This window comes from Muntiacus reevesi, chromosome 16 (genome assembly GCF_963930625.1).
Source record: "Muntiacus reevesi chromosome 16, mMunRee1.1, whole genome shotgun sequence".
Classification (NCBI taxonomy): Eukaryota; Metazoa; Chordata; class Mammalia; order Artiodactyla; family Cervidae; genus Muntiacus; species Muntiacus reevesi.
In genome coordinates, this window is record NC_089264.1 from 29,775,587 (window position 1) to 29,788,668 (window position 13,082).

The following is a 13,082-nucleotide window of genomic DNA, read 5'->3' on the forward strand; positions in this document are numbered from 1 at the left end:
AGAGCCACCAAGCCCCCATCATCATTCGGGTGGCCAGAGTTGTGTACGGGACTTCTCCACCTGTGGAAGGAAGCAGAGAATAAAAGAACATCAAGTATTTATTGAGACTCTGAGATCATACATAGTCAATAGCAAGTTAACTTGTAAGTAATGAGAATCTTTCTACATAACATCAGTGTAGATCTCTGTATTTTGCTTATGTTTACCACTTTTTTTTTTTTTTTTGGTAATTTTTTAATGATCAAGTAATTCTTGTAAACAAAGAATCTCAAGGATCCAGAAAAAGCATAGCTAGTTGTGCTCCCCACCCCCCCCAATTTTTATAGCTGCTTATTTATTTTTTAATTGGAAGATAATTGCTTTACAGTGTTGTGTTGGTTTTTCCACTGTACAATGAAGTGAATTAGCTATATGTATACATATATCTCCTCCCTCCTGAACCTGCCTCCCATCTCTCACTTTCATCCTGCCCTTCTAGGTCATCACAGAGCACCAAGCTGAGCTCCTTGCGACATACAGCAGATTTCCAATAGCTATCTCTTTTACACACAGTACTGTATATATATCAGTGCCACTACTGAACCACTTGGCCAGTTTACTTGTTTACATTCCAGAAGCTGCCACTCTTAAGTCTATCATCATGATGATTTTTAAAAGTGAAAATGATATCATCATATTCTCCTGATCCAAATTTCCAGTGGATTCCTGTCACTCAAAAAAAGAAAATCTGAAATCTCTATCAAAGTTTACCGGATCCTACATGAACTAATCTCAGATTCACTTTCTGACTTACCTTTTCCCACTCTCTGAATGTCCTTCTAGTTTCTTGTAAGGGGTCACAATGATTTCTGCCCTAGGGCCCTTGTATTTGCAATTTTTATGCCTGAATTCTCTGTTCTTTAACTTAAAAATGACTCTCCTTTTAATTTATTTAAGTTTCTGCTCAGATGATACTTCTTCACAAACACTTAATTGTCAGTCTATCTAAAATAATTTCCACAGCCCCATTCTTTCAGCTACCCTATTTTTTTAAATCAAAAATTTTCATATATTTTATATATTTTTATTTTCTCCTCTTCCTCATTATACGGTTTCTAACATAACAGTTTCTGCCTCATATTAGGTGGGTAAATAGTTGATAAATGAATACATGTTTTAAATGAAGTTAACAATCTTTCTAAAATAAATTAGTTTTCTGCTAAGTGTAAAAATAAATTAAAAAGATATAATACTACATTTGTCTAGATACATCAATATGTGAACTGCTTAATAAGATTTAATTAATTATCATATGAGGCAGATTTTTATGCCAACCACTAATTCTCACTGTGTAATATTAATACCTTTAAACTTTCAGTGTAGTAAAAACATACCCTGTGGGTATGACCTGAGCTATTTTCCTTATGTAATATACTCAGAATAGGCTAACCTCTGATATCTGGAACATATTCAAAAGCAGTTATGATGCATTTTGGATACTTTCTTCTCCAAAGCAACGGAAATATTCACTTGGCTTTTAAAGATGAAAGCAAAATAAAAGGTTCATTTTTAAACCAAGTGGGAACTTCCTAGAAAAATGACTAATTGAAAAAATAATAATAAAATATGCGCAAGATGATTGCTAAAGACTGAAAGATGTTAATAAATGTAACAAATGTAGAACAATAAATTCATGACTGAAAAGGCTAATTGAAGGTTTGTGTCCATGAAGTCTTTACCCTTGATTTGAGTTGTTATCACACATAAGAAAGAATACTTGTTGAGCTTTCCTCATCTGTGGCGTAAAGTCTGAAATTTGGAAATTCAAATTTATTGGGGAGTCCACATAAAATGACATTTTATTTGATATCTGTACTTAGAAATCAAATACTAAAAGTAATGGTAATCTTGACTCCTGACATTTGTAATTAGGAAAAAATTCAAAACAATCCTCCTACTGATAGCAACTAGAAAAAAAAAAAAAACTCTCAACTGCATTTGAGAGCTAAAGAAGCAGTAAAAAATTAGAAGATGAAGATTCTGAAGAAGAACTTCAGAAATGTGACCTGGTATTTAGGCCCGTTTTCTCCTAAGGGATAAATGCCAATTTAACAAGAAGGTAAGAAACTGAGATGCTGAGCAATGCTCTTGAAAGCCTTCAAAATCAGGTGCCTATAAAAATTAAGGCCCAGGGCTTGCCAAATAGGGGTGGAACTAAGAAAAACAGAAAACCCTCATGTGCTTGGAAATCAACAATTACAATTCCATTATGCCATGGGTTGGATAAAAATCACAAGAGAAGTAAAAAAATATTTTGAAGTTGGTGATAATAAAAATACTCCAAACCAAAACTCCACATTTTGATACCTGACAGGATGCAGCTAAATTTGTCTTTGAAGGGAAATTCACAACTTCTATAAGAAAAGAAGTTTGAAAATCAATGATCTACTCATCAATTTCAAGAAGTTAAAAGAAAAGCAAGTTAAACCTAAGGACACAGAAGGAGGGACATAATAAATATAGGAGCAGAAATTAGTAAACTAGATAAAACTAGATAAACACAACAGAGAGGGATGATCCAACAGAAGTTTGGTTCTTTGGAAATATTTATAAAAAGCTGTAGATGTATGGCAGAAACCAACACAATGTTGTAAAGAAATTATCCTTCAATAAAAATAAATAAATATTAAAAAATAGCAAAAAAAAAAAAAAGCTCTTGAGATTGATCAAGAAAATAAGTAAAGGCACAAAAATAGGAGTTAAAAAGGTATATTGTTACAAATGTTACAGATATTAGAAGGATAAAGAGGAGGATCATATGCACAGTTCAATGCCAATTAATATGAAAATTGAGATGACATGGACAAATTTGTATAAAAATTGCTACCAAAAGAAATAGAACATTTCAATGATCTTATAAGTATTAAAGACTTTGAATCCACAATTAAAACCTACTCATCAAAATGCTCAAGACCAGTAGATTGTTTTCAGACTTTCTGGAAAAAATCTACCAAATGTTTTAGCAACAATTAAGTCTAATTTTACATACACTCTTTCTAAGATTAGAAAAAAGCAAGACACAAGTCCATATATTTTATAAAGAAGACACAACTTTGGTAAACAAAATCTGAAAAGGTTATTCCAAGTAAAGAGAATGACAGGCTAATCTTTCATATAATTGTAGATAAAAAAGACTTACATAAATTAGTAAACTGAAAATTGCAAAAATAAATAGGCATGATGAGTTTATTAAATGAAGGCAAAGGTTGTTTGGCATCTAAAAGTAAATCATTAAAATTCACTACATTAGCACTATAAAGGAGAAAAACCCTATAATCATCTTGGTAGAAGTATAAAAAGCACAGATAAAATTTAACATCTAATCATAAAAATACTGAAAACCTAGAAATACTCCAGCAAACTGGAAATAAAAAAAAACTTTCTTAGTCTCACAAAGAGTATTTTCAGGAAGCCAACAGAAAATGTCATACTTACTAACAAAGAAGGCATTTTTAAAGACTATCTTAAAGGCTGTGAGTTGTTACCACTTCTATTCAACATTTAATTGTAGGTACTAAACAGCAGAGTACAATATGCCAAGAAAATAAAGAAAGGAAAAATACTAAAGAATTAGAGAGAATGAAATAAAAGTTAAGGGTTAGAGGTGATGTGAGTAGGTATGTAGAAAAACTAAGAGAATATGAAATGACTTACTAAAATTAATGTCAGCTATCAGTTTACTATGATACAGAGTCAACGTTCAAGAATAATCAGACATGCATATACCAGTAACACTTAAGACATGAAATTTATAAATATACACTATTTGCAATAATACTAAAAATATAAAATATCTAGAAATAAAGATGTGGAAGATCTCTATATGAAAATTTATAAAACTTCTTGAGTGCAATAAAAGAAGGTTAAATAAATGGACAGATACATCGAATTTATTGTTCAGACTCGGTATTATAAAGATATAAAGTTTTCTCTCACACACACATACAGAGAACAATGAAATAATACTATATAGCAATGAAAATGAACAGATTTCATTTATAACACCATGAGTGGATTTCACAAACTAAATATTGAGTAAAAGAATGCACACTGTATGATAAAAGTTCAAAACTAGGCATCATGAATGTTAGTGCTGATAATCTCATGAGTGGTAAGCTGTAGAATAATGGTTGAGATGGGGAAATTGAGGTTGTGTTACAGGTAACGTTCTAATTTTTCCTAGGTGGCAGTTATACTGGGATTCCATTGCTGGTAATTCACTGGGCTGCACTTTTAAGTTTTGTGAACTTTCTGTACTTACATAGTATTTCATAATTAAAGAAAAAAACTAAATTAAAGAAGTAAAAGAGTAAAAAGAGAGAATGGTGAGTTTAATAAAAACTATTTTTTTCCTTTATTTTGTTTTTCTGTCCAAAATTTGAAAAAAGAAAATATTTTCATAGATTCTGAAGGCTAGAAGACAGGTAAAAAAACAAAAAAACACCTGCTAAATTAAAAAAAAAAACAACCTTACATCGCTAAAGCATGGCAGAAATTAAGCTGGCCATTCCTGACACTTTAGGGTGTAAAAGGGTCTGACTCCAGAGTTGTGCATTTTGATTCTATAACCCCTTGGTGTGTTTGAGGTCTCCCTACAGTGTCACTCTGCAGAAGTGTGTAGAATTCGTATTTTCCAAAGTAACCCTTCTGCACTAAGAAAAATGTTCTTTACACAGATTTGCATTTTGATGTGACTGGTTTCCCACCTCAAAAAGTACATCAACCTTACCACTGTATATATTATCTTACTTATAAAGGTTGTTAAAGAAGTAAAATAATGTTTTTCTCTCAGGCAAGATTATGGAACTTGATAATTTTGCCTGAGTGAGGAAAAAAAATGTTGCTCTAAGTCTTTTTCTGTGGGAGTATACATGCATTTTTGTGCTTGCCTGAAAATACAGAAAAGTAATTGTTGAAGATTTTCCAATTTCATTGCATGGTAAATCAGCTTCTTGAAGGTTTAAAAACTCACAAAGTAAAAAAAAAACAAAAGAAAACAAAAAACCTCTCGAGTGTTTATTATATAATCTGGTACTGTGATTCTTTTTTATGAAATATGATCAAGAAAAAATAGAAAATTCATTATTATCTTTCCTTATAAACATTTTTTTTTTCCAGAATTGGATCTTTATTGAAATTAGGTTACTAGCAAAATGGCTAAAAACCCTTATAATAGCAAATAGAAATTTTCCAATATTAGGGATGATTGAATATGTTCAAATAAGCTGGTCAATTGGCGTGTCCGTAAGTATTAAAATATTTTATACATACAAAATCACAATTTAGAAAATATGAATAAGGATATATTGGCAATGAGCCACTGTCAAGGCAATGTTTTACATTTAAGGATTGGTGATGATAAATATCTCCTAAATGCACAAGATATGTCAATCATATTTATGTATTAATCTGTTCCTTGAAGTTCATTCATAAATAGACTTAGAGTCTGACTGTGACTAGATTTGTAAATGCTTTAATATTTTTTCTTTTGGTGGAGGAAATGGAGGTAATAAGGAGGAGCATGTGAGATACCCACAAGATTCACTTTACTATGTCCACTATCTGAAGGCAGTGCAGGCTTTACAACGTATGGTTTGAGGTGGGAGAGAAGGGCATCAGAAAATTACAGTGTGTTATGGTAAGGAAATTTTTCTATTTACAATTATTTTTCAGTATTTTTTTTATTATGGCAAGCACAAAGCCTCAGCTTGGTGATAATAATTCTGTTTAAAATTTTATATCTGTTTTCATAAAGGGAATGAAAATCTCAAAATCCCGTTGGCAGGCAACAGAGTCTAATTAGAATTTAATAGTATTTCATTTTTATTATTTGTATGATTATTTTCTACTTAATGCAAATGTACTGCTTTTATATTTATTTTATTAGAAATACCTTTATTAACAATAACTCTGACCTCTTTACAATCTCAATTTCAAGCAATCCATGCTCCTATACCATCTTTTATGAGGGGGAGTTTCCTCCCCTCATCAAGTTGACATTCGCATTCCATCTAAGATCTATTCTATTCTACCCTGTTTTCACTATGAGACCCTAATCCTATTATACGTAGTTCCCTCCTACCCAGCTTAAATCTAGTTATTTGTTAAGATCAACATTGCATTTTTCCTCCATTCCTTTGAAACCCTCTCATGCTCAGTTGTGTCTTCCCTGCAAGAATATAGGAGGGGGTTGACATTTCCTCCTATTCCAGAGGATCTTCCCAACCCAGGGATCAAATCTGTGCTTTCTGCATTGGCAGGCAGATTATTTTTACCACCGCCCAACCTGGGAAATCCTTTCAGCAGAGCCCAAACACCAGTCAAATCCAACTCATTCTTTGCTCTGCCTTGTGCAACTCATTCTAAATTCATGTCTATAAACTCTGAGTCTTTAATGCAGCATCACAATCATATTAAGGTCAGTTCAGTTGCTCAGTCATGTCCGACTCTTTGCGACCACATGGACGCCAGGACTCCCTGTCCATTATCAACTCCCGGGGTTTACTCAAACTCATGTCCATTAAATCCGTGATGCCATCCAAGCATCTCATCCTCTGTGGTCCCATTCTCCTCCTGTCTTCAATCTTTCCCAGCATCAGGGTCTTTTCAAATGAGTCAGTTCTTCCCATCAGGTGGTCAAAGTATTGGAGCTTCAGCTTCAGCATCAGTCGTTCCAATGAATATTCAGGACTGCTTTCCTTTAGGATTGACTGATTGGGTCTCCTTGCAGTCCAAGGGACTCTCAAAGAGTCTTCTCCAACACACAGTTCAAAAGCATCAGTTCTTCAGAACTTAGCTTTCTTTTATAGTCCTATCCTCACATCCATACATGACCACTTGGAAAAACCACAGCTTTGACTAGATGGACCTTTGTCAGCAGAGTAATGTCTCTGCTTTTTAATATGCTGTCTAGGATGGTCATAAATTTCCTTTCAAGGTGCAAGCATCTCTTAATTTCATGGCTACAGTTACCATATGCAGTGATTTTGGAGCCCCCCAAAATAAAGTTTGTTACTGTTTTCCACTGTTTCCGAATCTATTTGCCATGAAGTGATGGGATCAGATGCCATGATCTTAGTTTCCTGAATGTTAAGTTTAAAGCCAACTTTTTTACTTTCCTCCTTCACTTTCATCAAGAGGCTCTTGAGTTCTTCCCTTTCTGCCATAAAGGTGGTATCATCTGCATATCTGAGGTTATTTATATTTCTCCCAGCAATCCTGGTTCCAGCTTTAGCTTCATCCAGTCCAGCATTTCTCATGATGTACTTTGCATATAAGTTAAATAAGCACGGTGACAATATACAGCCTTGACACATTCCTTTCCCAATTTGGAACCAGTCTGTTGTTCAGTGTCCAGTTCTAACTGTTGCTTCCTGACCTGCATATAGATTTCACAGGAGGCAGGTCAGGTGGTCTGGTATTCCCATCTCTTGAAGAATTTTCCACAGTTTGTTGTGATCCACACAGTCAAAGGCTTTGGCATAGTCAATAAAGCAAAAGTAGATGTTTTTCTGTAATTCTCTTGCTTTTTCAATGATTGAACAGATGTTGGCAATTTCATCTCTGGCTCCTCTGCCTTTTCTAAATCCAACTTGAACATCTGGAAGTTCATGCTTCATGTACTGTTGAAGCCTGGCTTGGAGAATTTTGAGCATTACTTTGCAAACATGTAAGATGAGTGCGATTGTGTGGTAATTTGAGCACTGTTTGGCATTGCCTTTCTTTGGGATTGGAATGAACACTGACCTTTTCCAGTTCTGTGGCCACTGCTGAGTTTTCCAAATTTGCTGGCATATTGAGTGCAGCACTTTCAGAGCATCATCTTTTGGGATTTGAAATAGCTCAACTGGAATTCCATCACCTCCAGTAGCTTTGTTTGTAGTTATGCTTCCTAAGGCTCACTTGACTTTGCATTCCAGGATGTCTGGCTTTAGGTGAGTGATCACACCATTGTGATTATCTGGGTTGTGAAGATTTTTTTGTACAGTTCTGTGTATTTTGCCACGTGTTCTTAGTATCTTCTGCTTCTGTTAGGTCCATACAATTTCTGTCCTTTATTGTGCTCATCTTTTCATGAAATATTCCCTTAGTATTTCTAATTTTTTCTCTTCTCCACACTCTTTGATAAGAATTCCAGTTTCTCTCTCTTCTAATATCACAAATTCCATATTCCCATTCTCAGTCTCAGAAGATGATCATGAAATCTATCTGGTTTATAAAATTAAAGCAATTTCAAGGAACTTCCAGAGAAAAGCACCATCCAAATCAGTTTTCAGATTGTACTTTAGGGTAAAAAAAAGAGGGGAAAATGTGCTTATATTTTCAGAATAAAGCAACTGGAAAATAAACAAAAAGTATATATATGGCCATCGGGGGTAGCAGAGTGAAAGAAACAAGAACTGAATTACAATCTCTGTGACTGATTTGTTATTTAATTTTAAATGTGAAGCTGTTATATGTTTCACACAATTAAAAAGAATATTAAATTTTAAAAAGAGCAAACAACGATAATGTAAACTGATAAAACTGAACTTGAAAGAATATCAAATTAGTGACATAATTGTAAAGACAAAAATGCAATGACTGCTTCCCATTTCAGCCCTTTTGGACAGCCCTCTCAGATAACTCTCTCTTGTAGTTTTAGTAACTATTCCCTTTCTTTGCCCCTTTAAACATAAGAGTGATAATAGCTCCCTTTGTAACTAGTGGGTACTGTACCAACCCTTGTTACTTTCTCAAAACTCCATCTATATCACTGTAGAGAGTTCCTTTAGTAACCTTTCATCAATGTCCCAAACAGAATGTACCATCTATGTCCTATCTGGTATCATGTGAGGTCCCATGAAACAAAAGTGCAAAAATGGGATTCTGGGATTGAATTGCTCATTTATCTATGTAGTGTATATTTGTGGGAAATGGAACACTGGCGACCCACAGCCTGTGGTTACATTATCATTTATTCAGTTAGTACCAGTGTTGGCATAGGATGGAGTACATATGGAATGCAAGGTCCTGGGAGACGAATTGGCTGTGGCAATAACTGTGATTTTAAAAATTGTGGTTTCAGCAAACTGCTCTGAAGTCTTCAAATAATATAAATGTTGGAGGAGAAATTGAAGGCAATAAATACCCAATTCAGAAACAATGTAAAATCTGAGAGGCTTGATGGCAGCTTTGAAGCGCTCTCTTAAATCATGTAGTCTCAGGGTAGATATGACTGCGGATAAGATTAAGGTTTGACTGTAATGGTGTACTCAGTTGCTGAGTTGTGATTCAAATACTAATTGAATCTTCTGCCTAGTGTGGCCTCTCATGGGAAGGCAAGGGCACTGATGAGAAATTTGAGCTTCTGAATCTCTCTGAAACTTCTTAGCATTGGAAGCAACCACCCCTTCTGAGGGAATCAGCCTTCTCTAGCATAAATGCCTCTTACTGACCGGACCCAGGGAATCAGTTCTCTCCTCACTGACATCACCCCTCATTGTCTCCAGGCTACAACTTAGATTCCAACATAACTAAGTCAGAGACATATAAAGCCTGCTAATAAAAGCTTTGTACCACATAGGATAAATGTAAGTATTGATTAGGGCAGATATATTGTCACGGATGGTAATGATCTGGAATTTGATATTTAATATATTGACTTGATACTTGGGGAATGGTGGTAACAGTTTATTGGACTGGCTAATTGAAGGATGGACCAATAAAGAATGGATTTTGTAGATAATCTATACACAACATCTGTTATACTGTAGAGATACAGGGAGGTGGAAATGTTAGAATGAATCTGTTCTGGACAATCTGTTTACCTCCTTGGTTATTAGTGAGAGGAACACTCTCTACACAAAGACATTAAGAAATGCTGAGGATGGGGTGGAACACAGGCATTACTGAAGAGTTCTGTGTGCTTGTCCTCTGTTGGCCTGAGATGACACTGGAATACTGCAATGAAACTGGTTTCTTGGTTTCAGAATGAGTACAAGTTGATACATGCTAAGTGTAGAGTGTAGATATCTGTTCAGCTATCACAGACAAGGTGAAATGACCATAATCTGATAAGGTATGTTGCAATTGGTAATTGATGTGTATTGACCTTCAGAGACCCATGCTGCTGCTGCTGCTGCTGCTGCTGCTGCTGCTGCTAAGTCGCTTCAGTCGTGTCCGACTCCGTGTGACCCCATAGACAGCAGCCCAACAGGCTCCTCCATCCCTGGGGTTCTCCAGGCAAGAACACTGGAGTGGGTTGCCATTTCCTTCTCCAATGCATGAAAGTGAAAAGAGAAAGTGAAGTCGCTCAGTTATGTCCGACTCGTTGCGACCCCATGGACTGCAGCCTACCAGGCTCCTCCGTCCATCAGATTGTCCAGGCAAGAGGACTGGAGTGGGTTGCCATTGCCTTCTCCTTCAGAAACCCATAGTGCTAGCTTATCCCAGGGTTCCAAAATGTGGAATAGGCAGTCAACTAAGGTACTTCTTGATATGTATGGACAAAACAATTCTAGATCCGAAAGCAGAAAACCTAGTCTAAATTGCTGCCTGGGAATTTGTAGCCACTTAACCAGTGGCTACAGAATTTATCTAGCTTACAGATCCAAAATCCCAATATTGAAGAGGATACCAGCTTAGCAATTTTCGATATTTATGGAAATTTTTCTCAAGTAATTTTTTTAATGCTAATAGTCATGCCACACCCATATTTTTATAATTTACTTATTATATTTTTACTGAACATTTTCCCAGTCAGATACACTATAGCTTACTTTAGTATCCTATTTTTGTAAAAGTAGGAATTTTATATTATCATATACCACATCATAATAAACATCTTATTTGAATGAAATCCATGAAGACAAGTTTTTTGGTGAAAAAATGAATTTTGTTATGTCTTATACAAATGTTAAAAATTTTCAAACACATTTTTATAACAATATTTACTGAACAAATAATGATAGATAGTGTTCCTCCTCTACCGTTAATGTCTTTCTGAAGTGTTGACATTTCAGTTGAATGACAAAATACTGTTCTGGACTGGCAGATAAATCCATTTGCAGCTAAACAAAAGTAGGCTAGAAGGCATGAGACCATGTAATCAAAATGTCAATTTTCCATATATAGGAAGACTTCTCTAACTTATTATTTACATTTTCACAGTAATTATAATACATGTAAAGCTGCTTATAAATAGTAGTTCCTTCTTTCCAACTCTTTAACATTATCTATACACTTCTGTTTTAAAGAGTTCTATAAAAACTGAATAATAGATTTTAACATATTTCATTTTTTCTAATAAATTGCTTTTATACAGACAAATGCCACCTATACATGCTTACCCAAAATAAGAATGTTCTTCTGATCAAATAAAAAAAATTTTCATTTCAACGTTAGAACTTCCAATAGGGATACTCTTTATAGTGTTTGAAACTTAAGGTTTACGGAATTCAATACTGCAGAATATTTCTGATGAACACATTAGAAAAGTGTTAAATTAAAAATTAATTATAATCAAATTAAATGATTGCTGGTTATACCACATAAACCTTATATCCTGATTTTAAATTAAGTTCAAAATACTTACAGAACTAGATTGAATTACATTACACTTAAAAAGTAGTACTTAGCATCTTTTTACTTTCATAATGTTTTCACCATTCCAGCTCCTATAAAATTTTCACTATTTCTAATGAGCTAGGGAATAAAAAGCAGCCAACTGAAAGCCAATTTCCTATTCAATACTACAAAATTAAAACATTTGAGATGTTAGTATTTCAATTAAAAGAGGATTTCAGGTTCTCAGTTTGTAAGGCAGACTACATTATAGTTTTATACAAGTTATAACTCAAGTAATAGTCAAGGAAATTGAGGTTAAGGGCTTCCCTGAAATATGAGCTCCCTCGAATGCAACATTAAGAACATGGATGAGCAATATATACAGTGTTTACCATGATTCCCCACCACAAACTGGTTTACTTTCCTATCTCCAAGGACAGTGGCAAGTGATGAAATATAGAAACACTTGCTGCCATTTTTTTCTCTAGGTCTCATTTAATTAAGGCTTTTTTCCCCTGTCCTGCATCAGTTGCTTGGTACTGAATTATATTGGAAAAAACGATCACAGGATATATAAATTGTACTAAATTGTTCAATGATTCTGAAATGACACTGAAATTAGAAGTTCTTTTTCTAAAGGAGCTTCTATACATTTCAAATTGACCAGTTTAGTTGGAAGTTTTGGTAGTGTATATGGGTGTTTGTGAGCTTTCCACTAACTCATAGATTTGCATTTATGGTACTAATGGTTAATGAAAGCAGTTTTAGCATAAACCACAATGGATCGGCAGACACACATCTTCCTTGAATTTCCTGCCATTTTTACGTATGACAAAAAAATATGTTCACTTATCTCTTTTTCTTTTTCCTTTCTCAATATCTGCCATTAGGACCTTGTGAATCTTAATGATACAAATAAGACTTTGCATCTTCAGAACATTGCTATCAAAACTAAATTTCAACAACTATGGAGAAACAATCTCAAATCCTCATTGACTTTCAGAATTCCCAAAACTTGTATGCTTTTTATATTTTACAACACACACACACACTTTAAAAGGTGCTCCTAGAAATATCTTCAGCCTCTTTATTCATGCTTTTATTATCTGTTTCATTGTGATATTTTAGCTGTCTTATTAAATATATATATATACACACATATATATATATACATAGGAGAAACCAAATAGAAACCTCATTTTTTCTCTCCTGATTTGTTTTTAGATATGCTAGTAAGTTTTGTTTATAAGACTCAAGAGCGTAAGTCCAAGATTTTGATAAAAGATTTAAGTGTACATATAGTACATGAGATTTTTTAATCTGATATTACAAAAGTAAAGTGAGATTTTAGTAATTCAATATAAAAAGGGTGAAAGATATCCAGATAAAGCCTTCAAAATCTTCAGAAAACTTTTAGGTAATCTGGCTCAGGGATGAACTAATAATTTTAATATCAATTTATATATCATCTCTTAGTTTTTCTCATATCTACCATG

The 13,082-nt window shown here is 34.1% G+C and overlaps 1 protein-coding gene across 1 annotated transcript in view; it reads right to left on the reverse strand.

The window, feature by feature from the left end:
- The window catches only part of GRID2 (glutamate ionotropic receptor delta type subunit 2), a 1,506,291-nt gene that overhangs the window by 265,061 nt on the left and 1,228,148 nt on the right, over nucleotides 1–13,082 (reverse strand). The window contains 1 exon segment of the mRNA XM_065907436.1: nucleotides 4–60. Within this exon segment, the coding sequence (XP_065763508.1) occupies nucleotides 4–60 (57 nt within the window).